This window comes from Polypterus senegalus, chromosome 5 (assembly GCF_016835505.1).
Source record: "Polypterus senegalus isolate Bchr_013 chromosome 5, ASM1683550v1, whole genome shotgun sequence".
Taxonomy (NCBI): Eukaryota; Metazoa; Chordata; class Cladistia; order Polypteriformes; family Polypteridae; genus Polypterus; species Polypterus senegalus.
The window spans coordinates 186,251,209-186,278,293 of NC_053158.1; the positions used below are offsets into that span (position 1 = coordinate 186,251,209).

Consider the following 27,085-nt stretch of genomic DNA (forward strand, 5'->3'; position numbering starts at 1 on the left):
TTTAGACCAGCTGTAGGCAAGTAAAAGTAGTAGCTATACATGTGGGCTTTGAAACCATTACTTAAACTCCTGAGAGCAATCTACAAACAAAATAAAAACATAAATTAATAACTAAAAAATTCTGTGTGTTAAGAATTAACATTACAATTGCTTACAGCAGACAGTATACTAGAGAAACCATTAATCCATTTTCTTCTCGCCTGAGAAGTGGCAGACAGCGCTACAAGCAATGATGCCGAGTTTCGGAGCTACATTTTCATCAATGGAACACCACAAAATCAACAAACTAAAAGTTTAAAAAAAAAAAAAAAAAAGATTAAAGTTGCCTGTTTCCTATAAAGAAGGTATGGAGGTGGAGTGGTAGAAAAACAATAAACATCTCATTTAATATAGCAGATAATCTGTGGGCCAGCACTACTCCATTACGACCACTCTTACTTTGTACAGTCACCATTGCAGCACTAACACCACATACTAGAATATGAGCAAAACAAACTTCCACTATGATACTACAATACATTCCTAAAATAACTTTTCTCACTGAAATTATTTTAATCAATTGTAGAACACTAGTTCTTTTAAATAAATATTGTTTGCATGAAGATGTTTCAGTTAAAGACAAAATTGCCAATTCTGCAAAAAACTGTACGCAGAACTCTACACTCTTCATACAGTCATAAGTAATTGTTAATGAAAATAACACATACGTTCACTAACTTAATTCCCTAATAAAATATTTTATCAAATCACAGTAGTCTTGAGTTGCTTTATAACTAGGGTAAAATCTCTATAGTCAAGTCATTTTACTTTGCTTCTGTGTTGAGTGAGACACATTAAGGAAAATTCATTTACAGAATGCTGTTACAACACATGAACAGAAGCTTGTTTTGGAATTCTACTTTGTTGTCTGGAGTCATAGATATAAAAGAAAGAGGCAAGTACTTGGCAACAGCAAAAGTCAACTATGACAGTGAAGCAACATCTTTGTGACAGACTGGTAACATACAACAGCTGAAGTGGGGATTTAGGACACTCAGGTCTATGTTCAGGTCTACAACATAGAGTCAGAAAGTGACAATAGGGCCGCCCTAGGACCCTTTAACAATAAAGCACTACATAAATCAAGTATAATGTTTGTACAAATTATCAACCTCCCAGCTCTTGCCACTATTTACAAAGTTCCCAGGTTTTCCCACCATCTTTAAATAATAATAAAATATCACAAAATTACTTCTGCATTCAAAAACAGTTCAACTTTTATTAACGGTTTCAATCAGGGAATTTTCACAGATTACATCAGATCTTGTTGAAGGCAGCAACATCAACACTCTGCACCTGCAACAGGAGATAAAAAGAACCTCTTATCAGATTGTAACAAATAAATGATCTAAACCTAGAAAACCAAGTCTCAATGAAGAAAACTCCATGCAAGTTGTTAAAAAATCTGCTTCCACAGACAACAGAAGCAAAAACTATTAGACAAAGGCTTCATTATTCAGTGTTCTAATCACTACTGTGCAACAAAAGGCTCCTCCAAATTCAACATTTTAATAAAAATCTTAATTCGTAGCAATGGGTAGCTAGAAAGTAGTCAGGTATAACCTTAACATTTAAACAAAAAAGTCGAAAGCAGGAATCTAGTATACGTTTGGCATTAGCACAATAACACTGATAAATATTACCACAGTATTTAATACAAAATATGGAAAAAAAGCTGCATCAAAGATAAATGTAGAGTAAACTGTAAAGTGTTAACTTACATAGTCCTCAAATTTTGTGATCTCCTCTTCTAGCATGTCAGTGCCCACTTTGTCATCTTCTACCACACACTGAATCTGCAATTTTTTTATCCCATAGCCTACTGGCACAAGTTTGGAAGTGCCCCAAAGAAGACCATCTGCCTGTACAGATCGCACACATTCCTCCAACTTTACCATGTCTGTCTCATCATCCCACTAAAGAGAAGAAACAATTAATGTGCATTTCAATTTTAAAGACACAATAGTAAACCATGCAAAGGGAGGAAACTCAGCTTTGCTCACTTGTAAATGTTGCATTTGATCATACAAGCCTTGAAAGTATTTTAGTGTTAATATTATGCTGTTTAGCATAGAAAATACTAAAATTATTAGAATGTGAACAACACACACAATGGGCAAAAACACATTAAAGATGCTGAATCCTAGGACAAAGGGAAAAAAAAGAGTAGCAGAACTAGGAGTCTAGGATATTTTTTAGTGGTGCATAAAACAGGGGTTGCATGAAAAAATACTGATGTTAAATTTACAAAAAAAATTCATTTGGACAGGGTGAGAACTCCTACCGGTTTAACATCTAGCAGAATGGAAGACTTTGCAATAAGAGCAGGTTTTTTGGATTTCTTTTCTGCATACTGTTTTAACCGTTCTTCTCGAATGCGTGCAGCTTCAGTGTCCTCCTCTTCATCATCACTACCAAAGAGATCGATATCATCATCATCCTCCTCCTCCTCTTTAGCTGGTTCCTTAGCTTCATTTTGTCTTGCAGGAATAGTCTACATAAATATACAAGCAAAAGGATAAGTGCTGTATATGTATGTACTAATTATACAAAATACTATTTTTATATGTGTGTATATATATATATATATATATATATATATATATATATATATATATATATAAAATATTTTGTAGAAGAAACTTTAGTCCTTTATAAGGAACTTAGTAAATACATATTTATTTTAATTAACACAGGCTTTGTCGTCTTCCACTAAAAAAAATAAATAAATAAAGTGTTGTTACATTCTTATGCGACATGGGGAAAAGCACTTTGGAGGAAAAAAAAGGCATTCAAATATATATGAATGCAAAAATAACCAGTTTTCATTGGGTAAATAATTAATTTGAATCTCACCTCGCGCCAGCATATAACCTGTGATAAGCAAGTCATCAATTAGGTAAGCCAGTCTTTGAGACCGTGGCACAGTTTTCATTTAACTACACTAGTATATTTCCTGGGATGGTGCCATCGATTAGCATCCATTTTGGTACACCAACGTACACATTTTTTTCCTTACGTTTTAGAAATGGCACATTTCTCATTCAAGTACCTTTTGTAAGCATTATTCTGTGCATACTGTTGAACTTACAACCTTGCTAGATGTGTGCTAGTGCACCATGCTTTTAAAGTGTACTCCAGTGTAGATCTAGCCAATCTGTTCCTCTTCTAATTCAAAATGTGAGTTGCTATACTCCGCTCCCATACTGTCCACACACATACGACGAGTCCTTTTAAAATCTTAATAATTCAAGTACAAACTAAAAAGGCCCCACATTAAAGCATCTTCTCTTTCAATTTATGAGGAAGATGTTGTCGGCTCCCTTTTCTTTGAATTAAAGTATAGCCAGACAGTACATTTGTTTATCTATTCCTCTTCATGAACAAAACAACATCTCAGATTCCTGGTTCTCATTTATTGCTCCTCTTTCTGTAATGTGAAAGGCAGTTATTTCAGATCTTCTCCTTCCTATACTTTGTCCAGCCATTCTCTTTTTACAACAAATCAACACTTGGACTTCCACAACTACTGATACACGTAGAGGAGCACTTCAACTTCATTATCAAAATTTGATTTCCGAGCTCGGCCTATTTCTGAGACTAACAATCAAATCATCTGGAGAGAAAAATCAGCCTATTTACATCAGTAGTGATGGAAGCATCACTAATGATGGTAGATTCCTTTCTTTCCTTGTGTACCTACATAAAGAGTTATTGCCATTAATGGTTACTAGAGAGTATTCACATTTTCTTATGTACTGTTTCTTGATACTAATTAATATGAAATAAAATATCTAAGATATAACACATTCTTCTAATATTAGCAGAAGCATAAACAAAACCTTTAAAATTTATTAATTTAACTTTTTTTAATCATATTCTGCAAAAGCCATTGGAAAACAAAAAACAATAATAGACCTACCTTAGGCTGAGGAGCTGGTAAAGTTGTGGGAGCTGAACCACTGGCTGCTGGTGATTTTTCCAGTGTTGTCAACCGTATTTCTAACTTTGAAATGGCAAGCCGAAGGTCTTCAACCACTAAAGGGGCAAAAAGAAAAAGACATGTCTATATGTTTGTTTGAAAAGTAACACTTTTTATCTGCTTCACTGTTGTTAGAATGTTTTAATAACGGGCAGCACAGCCCACTCCTTTCACTCAGGAAAACATGCACTACTACTACATCTTCTCTTTCAATTAATGTGGAAGATGCATGGCTTTCAGATAAGTACATCTATCAAATAGACAACATTATTTCAGTATTTGGAGGAGCATACAGGAAATACTGTTAAGTTTTTCTGCTTGAAATTCTTCAAACATCAAGTTTTTTGTGAACAGAACCAAAATAACAGCAGTACACCAAACAGACTCAAAATGTCACCATGTAGATAAAGTTATTATAAACAGCAGTAATCCAACAGAGCAACCGCATATAAATTTTGGTGCTCATGTTACATATTTCAAATCAATTGCCTGAGTAGCAAATTATGCAAGATTTGTCCTTGACACATACACACTTCTGAAAAATGGTGAATTTATATAATAAAATTAACAGTAAGAGACATATGCCATTGTTTCAACAAAATACTTATTCTATGCTTGCTTTATAGTTATGATCATGTTTAAAAGGAAGCCACAGCCTATCACAGATGAAACAGACAAAAGGAGTCGGCATTAGTACCAGTATATTGCTGGGAATGCTCATACACTGGCATGTAATCAATTATACAGACAAAAATATCAAGAGTCATTTAACATGACTTTGGACCCTAGGAATATACCCATAAAATTAAATGGGAAAATATAACAAATGCACAAAAGCAACCCAGTCAGGATCCATTTCATGGCTCAAGCATTTTAAGGTAACAACACTAACATGCTACTCCTCTCACAGAATAATTCATATTCAACTTATACCTGCACGCAGATGCTTGTTCTCATGCTCAAGGCTGCTGATTCTAGTAACCAACTCACTCTGTTCTCCAGCTGGCCCAACAGGGCTCTGTGAAAAGAGAACACATGGAAAACAAAAGTCACAACCTTAATAATTAGGTATCACTTAGTCATAGAAAGGTAAGTCCCAAAGCCACAATGTTAATTAGCTGTATTTTAATAGAATCATAAGTCAAAGAATAACAGCAGTAAAAGACAGAAAATGAAGCAAGCAGGTCAAATGAAGCTCAAATGCGAGTGCCGTCCATCAGATCATGTGTGTTTTCTTGCCTTCAACAGAGCAGTCACATTGCACAAATACTGTTAAACTCTAAAATCTCTTTAATATTTAAAATATTTGATTGTACTGTCGTGACTGGAAAAAATATGCAGTTTCAAGGGAGGATGGAGTTGGTTATGCCAACTGTATTTTGGTCAAAATCTTTCTGGGAACTCAGAAATGAAAATTATGCTAATGTCTATGGTAATCTACTGTGCAACCCAGAAGAAAGCAGGTGAACCAGATAGCTTTTTAACAAGTTTTTGGATACTTGCTTACCGTAACTGCAGGATTGCTAGCGTTACTTCAATGCTAATTGTCTCCTTTTCAGTCAGCTGTGCAATATGCATTAATACAGTGATTAAGGTATCCTCTCAATGCAAGAATTACTGCTGCATTTCTTAAAACTTTCATTCAGAAAAAGCTGAAGATTTTAAAATAAGCAGTAAGCAGAATGAATCCTACTTCTGATCTAGGTTGCATATTTCTAGTAATTGTTTCCACTGAAATCAACAAAAAATCATCAAATACATTACAGTATCTTCTGTAGGTGGTGGAAAAAACAGAACAGAGTTTTCTGGGTTTTTAGGCTACAAGTGGACCTTGTTTAATCAAACAAAACATCATGTCATTAGCGCAAAGATTAACCTATAATGTTATTTGCTTGGCAGATAAAAAAATAAGTAAAAAAAATCCCTTAAACTCTGCACATATTTCTAAAGGTAAATCGGTAATTTTACCTCAGTCTTAAGAATTATTACCCAAGCAAATAGCATTAATAAAAATATTAATTATTAAATAACAGAGATATGTTATTTGGTAAAAAAAAAAATTATATGCGCATGGTGAAACTGTCAAATTTAAACATGCTGCAAGAACAACAAAATATAGTTTACCAGTACTGTACTTCCTGCCACCTGCATACTACACTTAATTCATAATAGTCATGCCACAAATGTGTGTCCTCTCTTGTCAAGTGAAGGGACACTTACAGATTGTGATGGCTGGTTTGGGCTCTGCGTGATGGGAGGGTTCCCACAGGGCAACAGGATGGTCTTCATCTAGAAAGTGGAGGTGTTTTTGAGGAGGAACAGAGTTGCTTAAAGTTTTTAAATGTCAAGGAACAGACAGAAACATGCAAAAGAACTGGAAAGTAGCACATTACAAAGGCACAGCAAGCTGACAGACACATGCTGACTTAAGACCAAATACAACAGAATAATTATTCCTCAAGGAATAAGCTCCCTCTCAATAAACTCTTTAAACATTCAAAACTGAAATGGCAAAAAAGTAGTTAAAATTAAAACAAACGTGTTAACGTATCATCTTTGGCAACTTTTCCAACCAACATGCACTAATTTGAAGATCTGTAAATCTGAGCAATACTTCTTGCCCACCAAAACAAACAGCACTATTCATACACACACATTTTTTTTTATAATAATTAAAAAGTAGCAAATTGCCTGTAGGAACATGTTATTCATGTTACTCATTACCTGATCTTGATTTTCTACACTTAAAAACATTCTTAAATGCATTGATTACTACATTTCAGGGGTGTGAACAACCACTGCTTAAAACACGCAACTGATCTGAAGATGGAAACTGTTTCAGCAATTTCAAAAATTGGTTAGCACCTAATTCCAACCACAACATGCTTTATAGAGAAAACAATATTTCAATATAGCATCCTTGCATATGCATATCAATTCAAGATTAAAAACCTGAATTGAGCATTACAAAGCATGTAGTATGAGCATACTAAGAAAATAAGTGTCCGTTTTCTTGGATTCAGGACACAGCGCAATAAGCAATGTTTATTATCATATAAACCAGTTGTCAAGATCAGTAAGCTGTTACTGCTTTAATAATTATAACCTTTGATGGCGTAGCTTTCGGCTGGGCTGCTTCATCTGAATACAAAAAGGTTGGTAGTATGCAGATGCATATTTTTTTTATGGAGTTAAAAGGTGACACATGAGTTTAAAAGGGTTTCTCTACCTTTGTTCCTCGCCAAGCTGCAACAGGATCGCACTTCAAGGGCTATAAGCATCCAGAAGTATATGAGTACTTTTAGTTTTTTTTTTTCTTTAATTTTATTTTACAGATCAATGTGAATCTACACTTTATTTGACTGCAATCAAAATCTCTGCATTCTGTCTACTTAAAAAGGTGGTATTTTAGGTAGAGATAAAGTAAGAAAAATATATTTTGCAAGTCGTTTGTTTTAAAGGTTTGATCTAAAGTTTTGCATTTTAGAGGACTATGTATTCTTTGCCACTGAGGATTAGCCTTGGTTTGATAAGTATTTTTTAGGTGTAGCTCTCTTTTTACATAGGCAACTTACTTCTTGGCGTTTGCTTTAAATGGAAAAGAGTATTGCGTATATAAACAAAAAAAAAAAGGGTGTACCTTGCATTGTGTAAATAGGTCTTATCTAGTTTATTAAAGTTTACCCAAACCACCATTCAAATTTTTTTTCTCCTTATCCTCTAACAAACAGAACTGGAAGACTCCATAAGCAGCTTGCAAGTCAGTTACAAGATGCCCCCTTCATGCTCACTTTGCTTCTGCCTTTGGCACACATCGAATATGGGTGGATGGGAAAAATAGAATGGCTGTCCAGTTAGGCATCAACTAGCTATACTAAAATAAAACATGGAATAATTAGCAGAGTCTTCCTGTACTCCAAGTATAATATGCAAAAAAAGGCTAAAAATTAAATGTGAAAATTTTGAGCTAATGTAATTTGGCATTAAGTAACAGAATTATGTGAACTTTTATGTGCCGACTGTTTAGTAAACATTTACGAAATTTCTTGGATTTCAAAAATTCTTATATTTAATGCTAAAACATTCCGTTTCTGATCCAATAGATGGTTTCCATACTGTACTGATGTCACTGGCAAGAATTTTAAAAGTGTAGGAGTTTTACCCCCAAAAAAATACACGGTACTGAAACTGTCTTGTAACACCAGACTTTCCTGTTAAATGTCCACATTTTGTTGAGCTATCAGACATGCGTTGCGTTTCTACTGCTGAGAAAGCGGCCACTTGCCAATTATGAAGACAATGCTGGTGACCAAAATTCTAAGAATGCATCAAAGACGGAAATAAAATGAGACTTGAAGCCCCACGGAGCATACAAACTTTTTGTGTGCATTAATCAAGAAATAGAAAAGGGTGGTTGCTAGGCAAGGTGGGGAAAACCTAGTAATGTACCCAATGGTGCCTCTTTTTTGTAGAAAATGTGCAGAAAGACATAAAAAAGCACTCCACCTCTACAAAAAAAAGGTGTAAACTAGTATTTGCTTTATTGTTGTGCAGGCAACTACCTGCATCATGCAGCTGTGGAAAGAAACACAGGTAAACATCAAAGAATAAGCAATTTGTATGGAGCAATACTTGACTTCTACTCCAGAAAAACCTTTTAAACCTACACAATAACTCTTTAGAGCTTCACATTTTGCAATTGCAAAATCACCAGCTAAATTAATTTTGGTGTCATTTTTTTCAAAACTATGTGAACTTAATCTTCCCTGTTACACTCATCACTAATCTTGGAATATGTTAACCAGGCCAAAATCTCTGTAGGAGTACTGTGCTAAAATGCTAGAAATTTATCTCCTCACAATACTTAATTTTGCATATTTCAGTATCCATGTCAAATTGAATTGATTCTTATACAAGAATCATTCACCATAAACCACTAATGCTAGAAACAGGTCATTCAAATATTTTAATACACAGAAACCAATCTTTGGGCATTTACAAAATCAGTACTGTAAATACCCATTTCAGTTTCAAAATGTTTAAAATACTACTTGTACGTGCTGGTCCTGCCTTTTCATCAGAGTACAAAAAAAAAGGCCACCTGTCATACAAACTTTGTCTTTTTTCTATTTTTATTTAGTTATTGTTACTCTAGGCATGTAGATGATAGAACATTTAAAGGAAGCAGCACACTGTCTCAAGGTTGTCTACACTGTTTTGTTTCTCTGATGTATTCAATTTCTCTAAATTGTCTATTCTGCCTTTCCAGCATTTGCTATCCTTCCAAAACTCACATCATACCTGAACTTTTTATACATTTAACCATTACATCTGAATGTGTGAAGTAAAGGAGATATCCCTAAGGGGGCACACACAATGTCACACTTCATGCAAAGCATCCTGGTCTTGAACATTTCTTAATAAAACGTTTTGAAGTACTTTTCGATATAATGATATCCTATTTTAGAATCAATCTTAATGTAATTTTGGGACCGGAATTTTGAAAATAAAACTGTTGTAAGCTAACCTTTTGTCTACTAATGCAACTATTTTTTCAATAAAGTCTAAATCTTAATTTTCCATAGCTTTCCACTACTAGAGTCCTTTTGGATATAATGATATCCTATTTTAGAATCAATCTTAATGTAATTTTGGGACCGGAGTTTTGAAAATAAAACTGATGTAAGCTAACCTTTTGTCTACTAATGCAACTATTTTTTCAATAAAGTCTAAATCTTAATTTTCCATAGCTTTCCACTACTAGAGTCTAACAAGACTTGTTTTATTTTAGATTATTTAGATTAAATTCTGCAACATATTTTAATGCATTTATTCCGTTTTTATTTGGCCAAAGTCAAAATCATATCTTTAATGGCAAAAACGTGTCAACCTGCTGCACTAAATAAGAAAATAGCCAAACTCAGTTCAACCTGATGAAATCTTTAGTTGTAAAAACTGATTTCAAGTAGTTTTGTAGTCTGCACATCCTACCCTTGTGAGAGGAGCCTTATGTATGTTCGATATGTACTGACACATATCAAATAACCCTTCTTTAAAATGTACTTCATGGCATAGAAATGAACAAAAATATTTATTTTTAAGGGGTTAGGCTGATGGGATAAAATAGGACCACCCACATTTGGATGAGAGGGGTATATAAACAGAAAAGAATATTCATGCTTGAGAACTAAATACTGCACCACGAATTTTAATCAAATATAAGCATGCAGACAACAACAACCAAGCACTTGGTGTGTGTGTGTGTGCATGAGTTGGAAAAAAAAAAAAAATCACTGGAAAACACCAAATGGCAACAAAAAAAAAGGTTATAGTTAAGCAGGAGAGCCCAGAATTCCATAACCAGTACAATGTAGTAACATTTTCTATTATGACTATTTAATAATGCATACTAAGAGTGACGAATAAAACATTGAAATAAACTTTTCCGGATTGAATAAGACTACAAGTCTGTATAATGCTGATGGCTATAGAAATGTGGGCTATCTGAAGATGCAGAGGTTAGTTATATGATTGTACAAGATGAACAAATGAAACAATGGGTAAGCCTGAACTTAAGCCAGTCCATGGTTTTAGTTCATCCACACTCGCTTTGTATGATGAGTGAGTTAATCACACTACTGATGATGTGGTCAAGCTGGGTGAGAGAACGCAGTACTCACTCCGGCTAGTGATTTCTGGATATTCTCTCTGGCTCTTGCAATGTCTCGCAGGATCGTATTTGCTCCATTCTCCTGCGGGGAGAGGGGCAGAAAGAAGCAAGTCAAACATACAAGAGCAGATCATTTCTGCCTTTATATTTTATTATGTGATGTTTATGAAAATTACAAGACTCAAGACCCGAATTCAACTTCTGATGCCGCATTTGACAATCATTAAAACCAATGTAAAAGATAATCTGTCTTAGATTTTCTCTGCACTACTTATGAAAATTACACAATTATATTCATGTTTGCTGGAACAATGTGGTAAATAGCCAAATATTTTTTTTTCTCAAAGTGTAACTACAGTACTTTAAAAGCTTCATGTCTCTTTTCTCTAACAATAAAATGACTTGCCCACATTTAATGAATCAGTTACTATGGATGCCAAAGTCTCTTGAGTTTTTAAAATGTAAAAACTACCATTTGGAATAAACATAGGTACTGTCCCTATGAACAAAGAGTTTAGTTTGATCAAAACAATAATATAAACACTAATACGGAAAAATAAAGGATATTTTCTACTACTGCTTTGTATAAAAGGTACTCTTCTGCAGATGACAATAAAGTTCACTTTGACTTTTTGACTTTTGGTAATTTAACATCATACTGGCCTCAAATTTATATTTTACCTACCTCTCTTATAATAATAATAATAAAAAAAAAGTAATTACCGGAAACAAATAATAAACTGAAAAGATGCCAGAAGTCACAAAGGGCAAAACTACAGAGAATGCAGTAGTAACTGAAGCACTAGCAGCAGTATTGATATGTGAAAAGAGTCCATTGGCAAAGTTTCTCCAATTACCACAAACAAATAATAAACTAAAAAGATATCAGACGTGACAGAGAGAAAAACTATAGAGAATGTAGTAGCAGCAGTCCTTCCAGCTGTAGCAGCAGTATTGTTATGTACAATTGTTATTGTACAGAGTACAATGGAATTCTTAAAGTGTAACTGTGTTCTACAGGAATAAACATTTAACTTTAAAATACAGATCACATTTTTTAAACTCAAAATATTCTCTCAATACTGCAAAAGTACTTCACTAATCACTTTTAACAAATACTAAAGGTATATGAATTATTGATAGATCTATTACCTGTAACAGCTGTAAAGTAACATGCCTTGCATTCTAAAACCACTATCTGTATTAAAATGTACTATTTCACAGCACTGCATCTAATGTTCTGTATTTCAAATAAAATGCTCTTTTAAACACGTGCAAACTTCTTGTCACTTTCATGTGTTGTTTTGGTGATCAGAGTTAGATGGATGTATTGGTTGTGCTTTGCTTTCCAACACCCCGGCCTGCGCTACGCACCAGCCACTTTGCGTCTCTGCCGCTTTCAAATGTGGATTTCACTTTCTCCAAACAACAAATCATAATTCTCACGGATACGCCTCTTCATTAGGAAGAAACACTACTTTTTCCTGATGGCAACACGAATTAGATGATCTACAAGTCTCCGACTTAAAAGTTTAAATCCAAACAATATATTCGATCTCTTTTCGATATTCCATTATTTCACCGAGTAATAATTTCCGTTTGTTTGCGCTAATGCAATCTTTACTATTGTTTTTTGGAGACTTTCAAATTTTAGTACTTTCATTATCTCTAACCTGCTCTGCATGTGTATCATGCCAACGTTTTTGAACCAAACAAGATGTTCTACTTTGTCATCTACTCTTTGTCTTTTATTTCTGGCCTCAGGCATGGTTAAAGCTCTTGGCACAAAGTCTCATCTTGCAGGGCTTAAAAGTATCTCTAAGAAAAAGTCACATCTCGTCCCAGGCTAAAAAGTCTTTTCTCGTCCCAGGATTTGTTTTATATAAGAGAGATTTCTTATTCAAAATTTCTGTTCTGTCCCACAAGATTGCTCAAAATGCAGTTTTGTATTGTTGTGGGCAAGAATTTATGCTAATTGCTAATTTGTAAAAGCTGCAGTGTTTCCATGCTGCTTTTTGGCCAGATTTTCTTTGTCAGGTCATATCTGACACAAGCCATATGTTGCAAATTCCCAGATTAAGTCTGATTCTGTTTATTTGTAATATTACCTCAGTGACAGCCATTATAACAATAAATTTGAAATTCACCCTAAACCCACAAAAAATATAATTAAAAATTAACACTATGCAGCTGTCCATTTTAATTATGTTGATTTGTTTTAAAGGCTAATATTTCAAAGAAAAAAGACAACAGAAGCTATAAAGATGAAGATTTAACTTCAGTTTCAGATAATCCATAAAATTACGATTTTTTAGTATCGTTTTTGATCTGTTATGTAAAAGAAATTCTACAACTGATTATTACTGAAGCAACATCTCTGCTGAAGCAAATGCCTCAAGAATACAGATCAAGGGCAGATCTGCAGCTTATTGCCAAACTGCCAAAGCCGTATTTGTAAGCATTCATATGATCTCTATCATGTAGATCGCTTCAAGGATCTGAAAAACCATGACAATTTTTAGACTAAACAACAATCAGAATCACAAAATTAAATAGCAAAAGAACACAATTTATAGAGTCAAACAATAAGCAACCTCAGCGTTTTACAAACACTTCAGCTACTAAATCGACTGATGAATGGATAGTAAAAAAAAAAAGAAAGAAAACACTTGGCGTAATATGATTTGCAAAAAAGGGGCTCACTTCATAGATGTTAATATTTTGACAAATATACCAACAGCACATATGTTATACCATCAACGGACTAAATTCTCACTAGGTGTAAAAGCTGGGGCCAAAAGGTCAATTTAAGGCATGGCTAAGGAGAGGATTTCTAAAACAAGGCCAGAACTCTGCCATCTAACAACTAGAGGTTGCACATTTTCCTTAACCAATTACGATGGCCTTTTAATGGCTGCTGAATGATGCAGAGGTGAAGGCAATGGGAATCAAATGTACCTGTAAAAATGTAAAGCCATCCATGTGCACAGAATAACCTAAAGTGATGAGAAAAACAAGCTAAAGGGCAGATTTTAGAGTTAGGACAATGTGCTCCGGTTATGACAGATACAGGAGTAACTAGTTGTGGTGACTGGAATTTGTTAGGTTAGATGTCCCATGCAATAAATGGCTGAGTTATACATGGCCTTTCGTTTACTAGAAACATGAATAGTCAAATAATTTACCCCTTTCTTTTGTGCTTCATAAACAAAATGTAAACTTTTTCAGACATTTGGCCGATAATAGCTTCATTACACATGTGGACCGATACTACAAGGTGCTTTCACCTATTACGATTAGGGGAGCAAATGCTTTGCATATGTACAAATCAAGGAATGGTGGTCAACACAAGACAGTCAATTAAGGCCCAATTCAATGTTTTCCCAAATTTATAATCTTACGTGAGAAACTGCTCAAACCAAGTTTGACCCAAACAAGTTTTTAAATAAGCATCTGAGGCGATAAGACTCTGATAATTAAATTTTAACGAAAATTATATGTTCAATATAAGTCATTAATTTTACATTGATTTTTTTGGTTAACAGATGCCTTTATTTTTGCTAATACTTTCCAAAAAATCAACAGGACTGTCCTAGGGGAAAAACATATTTCATTTCAAAAATATTCCAGCATTTCAAGGAAGTTGCATTTATAACACACATTTAAATGAAGACAGTTTATAACTAGTTTTTAATTATGGTCAATTGATAAACATAAAATGTATTCTTTAAAACCTTCCTATGTACCCAACCCAACAATTGTACCTGAGCTGCTTTTGAACAAACAGCAGGAGAAACTGGGCCATTCATCTGTTCGTAGTATTGCCTCTCTGCGTCATCGTAACGGTACTTGTCGAACCAGATCTTTTCTTGAGAGAGGTATTCAGTACTCATGGTGCTGTAAAGAAATGATGTCTTAATTAGAACCATAGTTATAATTTAACATCAATAAAAAAAGCTTTTTTTCCAGAATAAACTTGAATCCTCAAAACTGTCAATTTTCATGAAAAAAATCTACATTTTTATATAGTTTGATGAAAAAAATTAATTTCTGAAAGGGACCACCAAAATTATACACAAGATATCTGAACCGAGACAATAGTTTCTCAATGTGTAGATTAAGCACTGTTTGTAAATGTGTACAGTACTTGGACATACTGGAAAAAGCTAAACTAATGTTTTAATTAAACTATTTTGTTTTTAATAAAAAAACAAGGTCTTTTGCATTGAACTTGAATTGGCACTGCAGTTGCTGCAAGAAACTCACATTATTTTTACATAGAATTTTACTCCATGATTATCACTGCTCAATAACTAGCCAGCATTTTTGTCTGTTGACACTGCTAATAAATCTTTCAATTAATAAAAAGGCGAAGATATTTTAAAACTTCAGAAAAATGGAGTACAAATGTGTAACATTTAGTCAAAATTAGTAACATAAGGAAATCTTTTGACTTATACATTTACCTTAAAACAAAAAAAAAAAATGTATAAAAATTTGTTCTTAAACTACAGTTGATAACACAAAAACGAGGAGGCCTTATAGTCCAATCAAGACTGTATATTCAACTACTTGCGAAGCTATCCCAATAATTCCTTCAGACACTTTTTAAAGGTTGTCAAGTTTTCTGGTTTAACTAAATGACTCCGTAGTCTGTTGCAGATACCCTTTATAGAGATGCGATTCCTGGCTTCAGTTCTAAAAACACTTCCCCTTAACTTCCACCATTGTTTTTCAATATGTTACACTCTTTTTACTTTATCAATGCCTTAGACGGTTCTTTAGACCTTGATTTGGTTCCCAAGTGGCGTTCTCAGCTCTAAAGATATCTAATTCCCCGAGACTGTAAGAGAAGGACATGCCCGTTAGTATAGGAAAGTAGAGATTAAACCAATCTCATATAAAGTATGGTGCTGGGACAACAGCAAAAAAAATTTTTAGCAGACATTGTGGAAAAGGAAACGAAATAATCCAATTGGAATTCTGCAACAAATACAGTCATTACATTTGTGAAAAACTCAGTGTTTCAATTTGTATAAAAGAGACAGGCAGTTAATCTACATCTACTTCTAGAAACAAAAAGCAGCATAACTGGAAAACATATATGACTGATGACTGTGCTTGATGTGTTTGAACCACCACAAGCAATTTTGCCTGGGCTTCTTCTGTGAACAGAGAAAATCCTGTTTTTATAAAAGGCTGCGTTTTAAGGTATCACATGCATTCAAGTGTTCATGTCCTTCTTTAACCTCCTTAGCGTTAAATTTTATTACAAAAAAACAAAGTATAATGATACAAATAATAGTAACGATGAATAAAAACAATAACAGTAATAATAATATGACTAATGATGCCAAAACAGTATGTAATCTCATAATGAGTCCTATTGTCAGTCAGGACAATAGCAGCGTCATCATCAAATCCTTCCATGAGAACCCTGAATACAATGAGGACTGATCATTTATGTTAGGTAGAATGCCTAGAGCATTCTAGGACCTAGAACCCCTGCAGATTTAATTTTTTCTCCAGCCGTCTGGAGTTTTTTTTTTGTTTTTCTGTCCTCCCTGGTCATCGGACCTTTCTTTTACTCTAAGTTAATTAGTGTTCTCGGATTTTAATTCTTACTTTGTCTCTTTCTCTTTCTTCATCATGTAAAGCACTTTGCGCTACATTATTTGTATGAAAATGTGCCATATAAATAAATGATGTGCTTCTTTTCAGATCTTCTTTCCAGATTTATCAGTTTTTGAACAGCACACAGCACAGGTGTGAGTTGGATTTTTTTTTTGTTGGAGGTATGTAATCAATAAAATGTCTACCAATAAGGCACTCTGGATTGATCCATGATGTGCTGGGCTGACCACGGGTGGATGTGCAGCAATGATTTGTTCTACAAGCTGGCATGTCAAGTTTGCATGAGATACAGTTTTGCCAGTTTTTTTGTTTGTATAACACAAATGCATTCTAGATGCACTATTCCCCCAGATGATGAAATAACTTTTGTAGTATTTCTTTTGTTAATAATAATAATTCCTTGCATTTATATAGTGTTTTTCTCACTAGTCAAAGCGCTCAGCAATTGCAGGTTAAGGGCGTTGCTCAAGGGCTCAACAGAGCAGAGTCCCTTTTGGCATTTACGGGATTTGAACCGCCAACCTTCTGATTGCCAGTGCAGATCCCTATCCTCAGAGCCACCACTCCGCCTGTTTTTGCCTCCACATAACAGGATAGAAAGTCAATTCTTGATCCACACAATCTACACTATTGTAGTTGACCACAGCACAAGGCTTTGTAACCTGCTTGTTCCCTTTTGCCTGCACAGTGACTGTAGCTGCATTATGGACAGTGCTAAGACAACAAGCATCTTTCTTCTCCTTCCATTTTAGCGTGAGAACTACTGCCAAACTACTAGCGCAACACATTGTAATTTAGCTCTGCCAAAGTCTTCAGGCATGCCATGATGGTTAGGATGCACTGTTCCAAAGTTTTGATCTTTCTTTGCAGCAAGATGTGAAACAGCTCTGGCTAAACATAAAAACTGCCCATGGTTATACAGTATCCTTGATCCAAAAGAGCATCTTATCAAAGTCAGCACAAATGAGTAGTGTACTGATTGCATTTCAGATCAAACATTATGCCTTTCCCTGTGTATAGAACCAAATTTTAAATGTATTCAGTTTAAGATTCACAAAGCTCGTAAAGCTTTATGCCAAATCTTGCTCTTTTTGATGTGATGTACTGTATCCATGACACTTTCATCAATGCCGACATCGTGGTCCGGAATGTAAACAATCCAAAGTTTTACTATCAATAAATAAAGCACTGACATGTTCACTCTATAATAGTATGTATTTGGTTGCACTCCTCAGTACCGAATTGAGTGCTGCTGTGTCTTTTTCACAGCATGGCAGCTAGAATTGTAGACAATATTCCATGTGCAGACATACTAGGCATCATATTGTGCAAAAATATTTAGTGCCTTCATTTATATTCAGCACTTCTTACAACATAACTTAATATTTGATTTACCTTTATAAAGGTTTCTGCACAATGTTTAGTGATAGAAACGTTGAATCAGCATAAAACCCTAAATCCTCTTCTGAGGTTGCTTCATGTAAAACAATTTCTACCATCCTCTATTTATAACGTTAATTTTTCTTATGTGCCCTTTGCACTTTTCTACATTAAACTACATTTTCTAAGTGCTCATCGCATCTTGGAAGATTGTTTAGATTTAGACAGAACCTTGTGGGAATAAATTTATGAGCGGTCCTCACTGCATGTGAAGCTTTCACCTCTTATCTGTACTCTTGGTCATCTGATGGCTAACCAAACTGATAAACAGTTTTGTAGGTTACTTCTGGGGCCAATAGCATCTACTTTCAAAATTAATCTTTATTGTAGGAAAATATCAAAAGCATTTCAAAAATCCAAGTGTGTCTCTTTCCTCAAGTCTAGCAGATGGAGAAATATAATCTAAATACACAGAGAGGAGACTTCATTCTGCCGATAGTGCTCACTGTTCAAAATAAAAAGCCCAAAGCATTTTTTTCAAGTGAGATAATAAGCGCATGTAGGAATGTTACGATACCAGAATTTCAGCATTTGACACCAATACCTGTGAAATTTCACAATACCTTTCAATAACTGGAAACAAAAATCTCCATTAAAGTGAACAATATTGTGCCATTTTCTGTAATAGAACATAAAATATATAAATACGAATACATTTACTTATTTGGCTGATGTCATGTGAGAGAACTATTTCCTTTTTTTTTCTTCCCCCAATTAGAGCACAGATAGATGAAGTGACCTGCTCATGGTCACAAAGTGTCAGTAGCAGGATTTGAACCCAGAACCTCAGGGATGGATGTCTAAAGCCTTAATCACTATACCTCACTGCCTGCCAAAAACTTTACCACAGAAGTAACAGCAACATCAAGAAGTTACCCAAGTATCATTAAATGAATATATTGGCATTCATAAATATCAAATTACAAATTAGTGCTTGACATTTAATGTGTGATGGACACGGTGATCCCCCATGTTTTTAACGAAAACTGTGGGAAATTTTATAATCTTGAAGGGATTACAGCATAGGGGTTATAAAGGATAATATCCACATGAACTATCCTGATCTTACCATGTGCACATTAAAGATTTATTCTCTTGATATTTTCATTCCAGGAACTGAAAAACACTACTTAATAAACGTGAAAATTTAAACATTACTAAGTCTGTACTGTTGAATTAGTGCATTTCAAGATAATTTCAGGTATTTAAATTTTAAAAACTCTTTAAAAAATGTTTTTAACATGGTTTTAATATCTAGTTTGTCAGAGCATCTCCGCTTTTAGGTTTGTAATAGCTGAAATTATATTTGCATCATTAGCTTGGTAAAAATAAGCTAAAGATTAATGCATGAGTCAAATTGATTCAATTTTTAAATGTCACAAAATCCAATACAATGTTTCCCTCATGACTGCAAACTGTACAAAACCAGATAGAAACCATTTTTATATGTAGTTCTTATTCATGTTTTTCTTGAGCATTACTTTGCCTTCTTGAGTAATTTGTCTACGTGCAGTGACACATGAATGCAGTACCAACTGTCATTCAAAACTGAAACAAAGATTGTGGTTTTGGAACGTTACTATAGACTGGAACTGAAAGTATGAGTTCCTTTAACATTCCTAGCTGCACGTACTGCAGTTGCGTTAAATCAAAAATGCTTCCATTGCATGAACTTACTGGGGTATAGTTATTCAAATCACAAAAGATTTTCAGACAAAACTTTTAACGTCTCTACAAAATATTTATCAAAAATTACAGTTTATAACAAACATAACCTCTCTCTGTAAAAAGTGTGAAGGAAATGTTATTAATGCTTTTGCTACAACTGTCAATTATATTACAGTGGCTGAAGGTTTTCACTGTAACAAATCAGATATTCAGAGACTGATTCCAGACTTTCAGTGTACTCCTGGTAAAATGCCCTCCTACATCTCCTAGGTAGAATTAAAATGCTATAATGGTGTATAATTTGGTTTCCCATCTAGATGCAAACACCACAAGGCAAGAATTTTTACAATTTTGCGAACAAAATAGATACATTTAAGGGTTCCAAAATCATTTAAACTCTCTCAAAACATTATTTACTCTTTAACACCGCTTTGCTGATGAACAGGTTTTGTTTCATTTATATCTCAGAGGAATAGACAGATCAGTCTAATATGTAACTCTTATGTGATCTGTAGAAGAGCCACTCCATTGTTCCTGAACAAACATTGAAAAAGTCCCTACTATGGATCAATTTATCTATAAAACTGAGTAGAGGGGAATGGAAAAAAGGAGCTAAGACAGTTCAAAAATATTGCCTGAATAACCATGCAATGTAAACCTATAGCCATTACTTTAAGAAAAGTGTATGACTGCAATGCAGTATATACAGTGGTCCTTGAAAGTTATTGAACCCGTAAGAATTGTCCATATTACTGAATATATATTTAAACTAAAATAGACTAGCATAGAATAGAATAGCACATAGACTTAAAGCATCATCAGGTTTTCACACAAGTCCAAGAAGTAGGAGAACCCAGCTAAACAAATGAGACCAAAATATCATACTTGGTCATTTATTGAGGAAAATCACCCAATATTACATATCTGTGAGTGGCAAAAGCATGTGAAATACGTATGTATGTATGTGAAGCTAGCAGGTAATTTGAATGTGAGATCAGAGTCAGGTGTGAATGGTCACCCTGTTCATATTAAAAGAACAGGGTAATATGCTTCATCACCAAACAGGTTTGTGCAGTATCACTATTTCATGCCACGGACAAAGGACACTTCAGAGGAAACAAGGAAAAAAGAATTGTTAATGCTCAACATGCTGGGAAAGGCTAAAAAATCATCTCTATGAAGAGTTTGGATTGCACCAATCCAGTTAAACAGATTTTGTAAAATGGAAGTTTAAGAGTATTTTTAACTCTACCCAGGAGTGGTCCACCAACAAATATCACTCCAAAGGCAAGGGATATAAAAGGTCAAAAAAGAATCAAGGGTAACTTCTAAGCAACTAAAAGCCTCTCTCACATTGGTTAATGTTAATAAGTCCAAAAACACTGCTGCCTGTTTGCTGAAGAGCAGGTGGACAAGCTTAAAAGCTACAGGATTTATATTTTATGGACAGATGATATCAAAATAGAAGTTTTTGGTTCAAATGAGAAGTGTTGCATATGGAGAAAGAAAAACGCTACATTCCAGCATGAGAACCTCATCACATCTGTGTTGTGTGGTGGTAGTATCATGCTTTGGGCTGGTTTTGCTGCTTCTGGGCAAGAACAGCTTGCCATTGTGGATGAAAAAATTAATTTTAAATTATATCAGCGAATTCTAAGGAAAATGTCAGGACATCTGTCTGTGGACTAAATCTCAAGAGAAATTGGGTTATGCAGCAAGACAACTATCAAAGAGAGGCTGAAGAACAATAAAATAAAGGTTTTGGAATGGCCAAATCAAAGTTCTGACCTTCACAATAGAAATGTTGTGGAAGGATATGAAGTGTGCAGTTCATTTCAGGAAACCCAGCAACATCTGAGTTGAGGCAGTTCTGTATGGAGGAAAGGGCTAAAATTCCTCCAAGCCATTATGCAGGACTGATCAAGACCTGCCAGAAATGTTTAGCTGCAGTTTTTCCAACAACAGGGGGGTCGCATTGTTTTGCTACTCACAGACAAGTAATACTGGGTGATTTTCCTAAATAAATAAATGAATGATCAAGTATGGTACTTTTGTCTCATTTTTTTCAGCTGGGTTCTCCATATCTACTCTTAGTCATATTTATGCAGGAATATGGAAAATTCTGAAGGGTTCACAAACTTTCAAGCACCGCTGTATTTACAATTCACAATTTTTTAATAACATTCAACGTTTGGCTGAAAAGATTTCTTACTAAACCCAAATTATAAAAAACATAAAACTGCCCTACTTTGTCATCTGACAATGTGCAGCTGGAGGTGTCCTAGATGTTGCTGAAGCTTTCTTGCTTGAATTATCCACAACAGCCTCGTAAAAATTCTTCTCTGCGGCATCAAATTGAGATTTCCTCAGCCAAATATACTCACTATCTGAATGTAGGAAACACTGAACTGTGGAAGGAAAGTCCTCCTGTGAAAAAGGTACAGCACTACATGAGCCTCCACTCCGGTCTTGTGTGGGTTTCTCCTCTTCAAATGAAACCTTTTTACTGCCCTTTTTCTTTCCTACCGACTGGTCTGGTAAACTGTTACAACAGCTATCAGATTTTACTGATTTGTGCTTTATATTAGAAATACTGCATTCCATTCCAATAGTTCCGCCAAAAAAATCACTGCTTCCTCCAGCCTCATTTAAATCCATTTCCATGTTAGTCTCATGACTTTTGGCAGTTTTGCTTTTTTTCTTCCCAACTTGCTTAGATGATAGGGATGGTGGTCCATCATACAGGTTTTCGTAGAAAGTCTTTTCTGCAAGATCATATACTGGTTTATCTATCCAGACACCAGAGAGAAGCTCTTGAAGACAAACAGAGAAATGTGGGAGGCCATTAATTGGATGACTTGGCCCTACTGCATTTAAGTTTGAATTAGCAGTCAAAGGAAATCCTTGCATTATTGGGGTTGGCACTCCAGACATGTACCCTTCATCAGGAGTTCTTTCTACAGATGGCAAGTTAACAGGAAAAGATTCAACTGGTAAATAATCTGGAATGGATAGTGTTCTTTCCATAAAACTGCACTCCGCATCATCAAATATTTGCTTATTAATCCAGACAGTTTTAACAACATGATGACAGGCAACCAAATCACTATGGTTGCATGCTGCGGCTTGGGGAACATAATTTAATATATTCCGGTCGTGCAAATCTGAGTTAGGAGACAGATGAAAAGCAGAAGCAAGTCTTTTCTGAAACACACTCTCAGCTGCATCATACTGCGATTTTTTAAACCAAACAGTGTCTTCACGCATGCCAAGCAGCATTAGCTCCTGTTGATCCAACTGGCTTTTTATTCTCTGTGACATCTTCCTTCTTTTCTGTTTCTTGATTACCTTTTTATATTCCCCATCTGGACTGCTGCTTTCGGTGGAAGAAACTAAGGAACTGTCGTCTACCTTTTCCAAGTTTTTCGCAGAATTAGTCAGGTTTTGTGGTTGCTCTATCACGGCTGCCAAAGATGCAAGTCCCTCATAATAAAGCTTTTCAGCTTCGTCATACTTTAGCTTGTCCATCCATACAGTTTCCAATAGAAATGGGTGTTTTTGCATCTTCATCTTCCAAATTGCAGCATTAAAGAGAAAAAATGAAAACCAAAGAGAACACAAGCACAGTGACAGGATATGGCTACAACCAAGTAACATGCACATACAGTACTTTTTTTGGGTTTGATCTAAAAGAAATGTAAGAATGCAAATTCATTCCTATAAATCAGATTTATATCACAAGTAATAAGCATTTGTGAATTTAACTTTGAGATTAATAAAGTATCTATCTATTCTCATATCAATAAATATACAGTTATATTAAAAGTTTCAAATCCAATTTTTCCTTACACATAAAAATGCACAAAAGAATTTACCACAAATAATATATTTATATTGTGTACTAGAATAAATTGCTCTATCAATTTTCATTCAAAGGTTTGTAGGAAGCTGGAAACATCTCATCACCAAATATTACTGAGCTCTTTCCCAGACATTCCTAAAATAGGCCAATTGGGAACTGCCAATTCACCTAACATGCAAGCCTTTGAGATGCAGGAGAGAACTGCAGTCTAGGAGAAAACCAACCCGAAATAAAAATGTACAAAAATCCCTATAACCGGGGGGCCAGGTTGGAACCAGACTCACCTACCGCAGTTTCACCATGATGTCAAAGTCAGAACTCTGGGAAATGTTACATTTTTTTAAACCAAAATGTAAGATCCTGTATGAGCTATGTTTTTAAGAATATAATCTCATTTACAGAGATAGAACTTGCATTCTTTATTTAATTGTGTGATTAGGTTTTGGACATTTATCCTGTGGCACTGAATAAATTATCAGCAAACCAAAAAATCAAATCAACTGGAAAAAAATAAATACATCCTTTACTCTAGGTCTGCAATACCCTCCCACTGGGTATTTTAAAAAGCTTTGTTTAAGTAAATGAATAAATGTCTAAAGTAAATGTATAAAGGTGCATGGCATGGAGGAAGTGCATTTAAAATCTACATCAGTAACAAAAGAAAAACTGAAAAAGAAAGCAAGGCTTTCAGCCAACTTCATATTTAATTTAAAATGTGTAGTTTGATGCACACTTTTTCAGATCATTTTTGATCTAACATATAGCATGATGGTATCTATTTAAGGAGTACATATACCAATTCTCAGCAGCTCTGGAAGTAACATATGTTCATGTTATAGCTTATATCTCCTTCTTAATCCTAATTTGCAATAGTAAGATATTGCAATGTACAACATAAGTGTATGAAGGGAATATGCATGTGCAATACAGGTGTATAAACTGCATAAAAAAGTATGTGTAAATAAATAAAGCCATGCACATTTCTACTGTAGGACACCTACACCATTAGCTCCAATATTTTTAATCAGGAAGAACAAGATTTTGTTCACTACATGAAGATTTAGTAAAATGTGAGATTTAACAAGAATCTTGAGCAAAATCGCTTTAATAATTGTTAACAAATAAAATTGTTTACATCCAAAACAACTGAACAAAAACATCATCTGGTCTAAGAAAAGATTTAAACAATTGTAAAGTTTTACATACACAAAAATCAGGATCAGAAACTCAAAAGAAAATGGGCATGATACAATACTATATATGAAGCCATACAGGTTCAGCATCCCTAATCTAAATCCTTTTGAGCTCTGAAATGATGCTACAAGTTGAAAATTCCTCTTGCTTCTGTGGGGCTCTGACCAATGTTCACACTATTTTTTTTAAAAAACTGATAAGCAGATGTGAACACCACAAGAGCTGGTATGTACTGTTTACAATCAATATGAATTTCAAAGGGCATGATGCACCACTACATAAACGGGAGTTGGGGCGGTTCACCCATGAAGTATCAAGGAACACTAAGCACCACTCGGTTGAAGGATGAAAGGCGTAATAACAATTGCATAGCAGTTCATGACAGCAGCATGGCACACACAAAAAAAAAAAAAACCTTAAAACACTGGCTCTGATACTCTGCTAGTGCAGGTTTATTATCAGCCATTGTCACTGCCAGATCTACTGTAAAATCTAACATATAATGCGTATGTTGATTTATTCCAAAATTTTCAGGTAAAAAAAGAAATTTCTATCTAATGTGAAACCTTAACTTTCAAGATTTTAGGGTTTGGGCAGATGTTGACTTTGGTCAACAGGAGGGGTGAGGGCGATAATCAGCTGTAAACGTTTAGAAAACTAACTGTTATGGTAAAGGTAGACTGTCTTTGCTTAGAGGAATATTAGGCCTTGTTGACTTGTGTCGTCTAATCCCTGGGTGTACATGAGTAGTGAAGAGCAAAGAATGGCAAAAATGGTGACAATTGGCGAGAAAGTGAGGCAAATGTGCAAAGAAAAATATTCAGTGGACAACTTTTTGCATGTATTTTATTATTCTGAATTGGAATCTGACTTGTCAGACTCTGATTTGGGTGCAAGTAACCTGGACATTGAGATTAAAAATGAAAGTGAGGTACCAGCATACCAACATCAGCTGACTTGTCCCCAGCTGATCATGGTGCCGAACACCTTTGTGCAGCTGATGCACCTACGGCAACATCTGCCTAGAAGGGCCGCCAATTACACTTCCAAGAGGTAGAAACCAGAATGTGTCGGTCGCTGCCCATCCGCTGCAGCCAGATATGGGGAATATGCAGCAAGAGTGGCCACAGAACCAGCAACAGATATTTTTTTTGTCGAGTTATATGTGAAACCATAGCTTTGTGTGCTTTTCAGAAAACAGCCTGGCAGCCGCTCACCCCACACCAAACAGCGTGCACTGCCGCTGCAGCCAGAGACACTGAATGCACAGTGACAGCAGACTGCATACAGCAACAGACATTTTATGTTGATTTATTTGAGAAACTATTACTTTAAGATTATGTGTTGTGTATCATGCACACCCCAATTTTTAATGAACTAAAATGAGTTGAATTTGTGTGCATTACTCATTGTGATATTTGCTTATTCTCTGCATACAGTGGCCTTTTAATTACAGCACAGCATTGCAGGTGGAGAGGGAAACCCTGATGTTTATTGTTTTTGTTGTTTAACAGCTGATAAAGGTATTCAGCTTATGCTACTCTGCACAAACATTGTTTCATGCACAAAATTATTACAAATATTGTACAAAATTAACGTGTATACAAAACATAAATGTGGTGTTTAGACTTAGGTTCAAATCCAAACATTTTATTATATGTATTCAGATATTCCAAATGATGAAAATATTCAAAAGTACTTCTGGTCCCAGATATTTCAAATTAGGGATGCTCAACATGTATCAATTGCTCAAACCATTGATGAAATAAAAGATCTTCAAAACACTTAGATCAAACCCAATGTAATATAATGAAAGTAATGAAAGATGTCAATATAAAAATGTAGCATATACGATTTGATAACAAGAACTTTGGATTAAATGGGCACCAAACTACCATTTCAACAATGGAAGGCAGTTTCTTAAAATGTAACACACAATACAGAGACGTTTTATGTTTACAGACAAACAAAAATAAAAATGAAATGAACAGTCAAAACAAAATAATATGGTGCATGATGTTGGATTGAAGCATGCAAAATGACATTCAGCTTTTAGCCCTTTCAGTAAAAAAAAGATGTAACTGTAATTGATTGTTGCAAAGAAAACAAAAATCAAACCTCAGTAATAATCAACTAGTTTAGAAAAAGGAAGCAATGCTATATTAAAGTTACCATAGCTTCTAACAATGAAATAATGCATCCTAGCGATGAAATATATAAAATCAAAACCTTGCAAACACAAGAGATACTCAAAAAAATGCTGAAGCATTACTACAATCGAAAGACTTAATGAAAAAGTAAAAACAATTAAAATTACTTTAAGGTGATTAAATGTTTGACTCCACTTCTTTGCAACAACAAACTTAGTCAACAGTTTAAATCCTCATACAGTAAGAAATAAAACTTCTGTATACACTACACCTTATGTAGCTAACATATTAAACTGTTAATTTAATAAGATCTACCCATCACTCACTGACTCTTTAGAGCTGCACTAATGCATTTCACTCTAATAATGCATCTCAGCGTAGAGCTACTTAAAATATAAAGGAGTGTTCTTTCAGAGTATTATGGCAAGTGCATACCTTACCTTGGA

The 27,085-nt window shown here is 34.7% G+C and overlaps 1 protein-coding gene across 4 annotated transcripts; it reads right to left on the reverse strand.

Annotated features, from left to right (window-relative positions):
- Positions 1 to 1,234: 1,234 nt before the first annotated feature.
- eef1db (eukaryotic translation elongation factor 1 delta b (guanine nucleotide exchange protein)) lies at positions 1,235 to 27,085 on the reverse strand. Of its 4 annotated transcripts, none has more exons than XM_039753759.1 (10): positions 27,080 to 27,085; positions 21,682 to 23,003; positions 14,456 to 14,588; positions 10,702 to 10,773; positions 6,242 to 6,310; positions 4,955 to 5,039; positions 3,962 to 4,077; positions 2,324 to 2,533; positions 1,761 to 1,955; positions 1,235 to 1,335 (listed from the first exon to the last, which is right to left on the reverse strand). In XM_039753759.1, the coding sequence occupies exons 2-10, from the start codon at positions 23,001 to 23,003 to the stop codon at positions 1,297 to 1,299; spliced, it is 2,241 nt and encodes a 746-aa protein (XP_039609693.1). In that variant the 5' UTR covers positions 27,080 to 27,085; the 3' UTR covers positions 1,235 to 1,296. The 4 variants fall into 4 exon arrangements, with proteins under 4 accessions (XP_039609693.1, XP_039609692.1, XP_039609694.1 ...); XM_039753758.1 differs by having other exon boundaries at positions 27,075 to 27,085; XM_039753760.1 differs by lacking the exon at positions 6,242 to 6,310 and having other exon boundaries at positions 27,075 to 27,085.

Excerpts from the sequence above, each read along its gene's own strand:
- eef1db (XM_039753759.1), bottom strand. The coding sequence starts at position 23,003 with ATGAAGATGCAAAAACACCCATTTCTATTGGAAACTGTATGGATGGAC. Across the intron at positions 4,078-4,954 it reads GAACAAGCATCTGCGTGCAG|TGGTTGAAGACCTTCGGCTT; the intron begins GTATAAGTTGAA and ends TTGCCCCTTTAG. Across the intron at positions 2,534-3,961 it reads TACCAGCTCCTCAGCCTAAG|ACTATTCCTGCAAGACAAAA; the intron begins GTAGGTCTATTA and ends ATATTTATGTAG.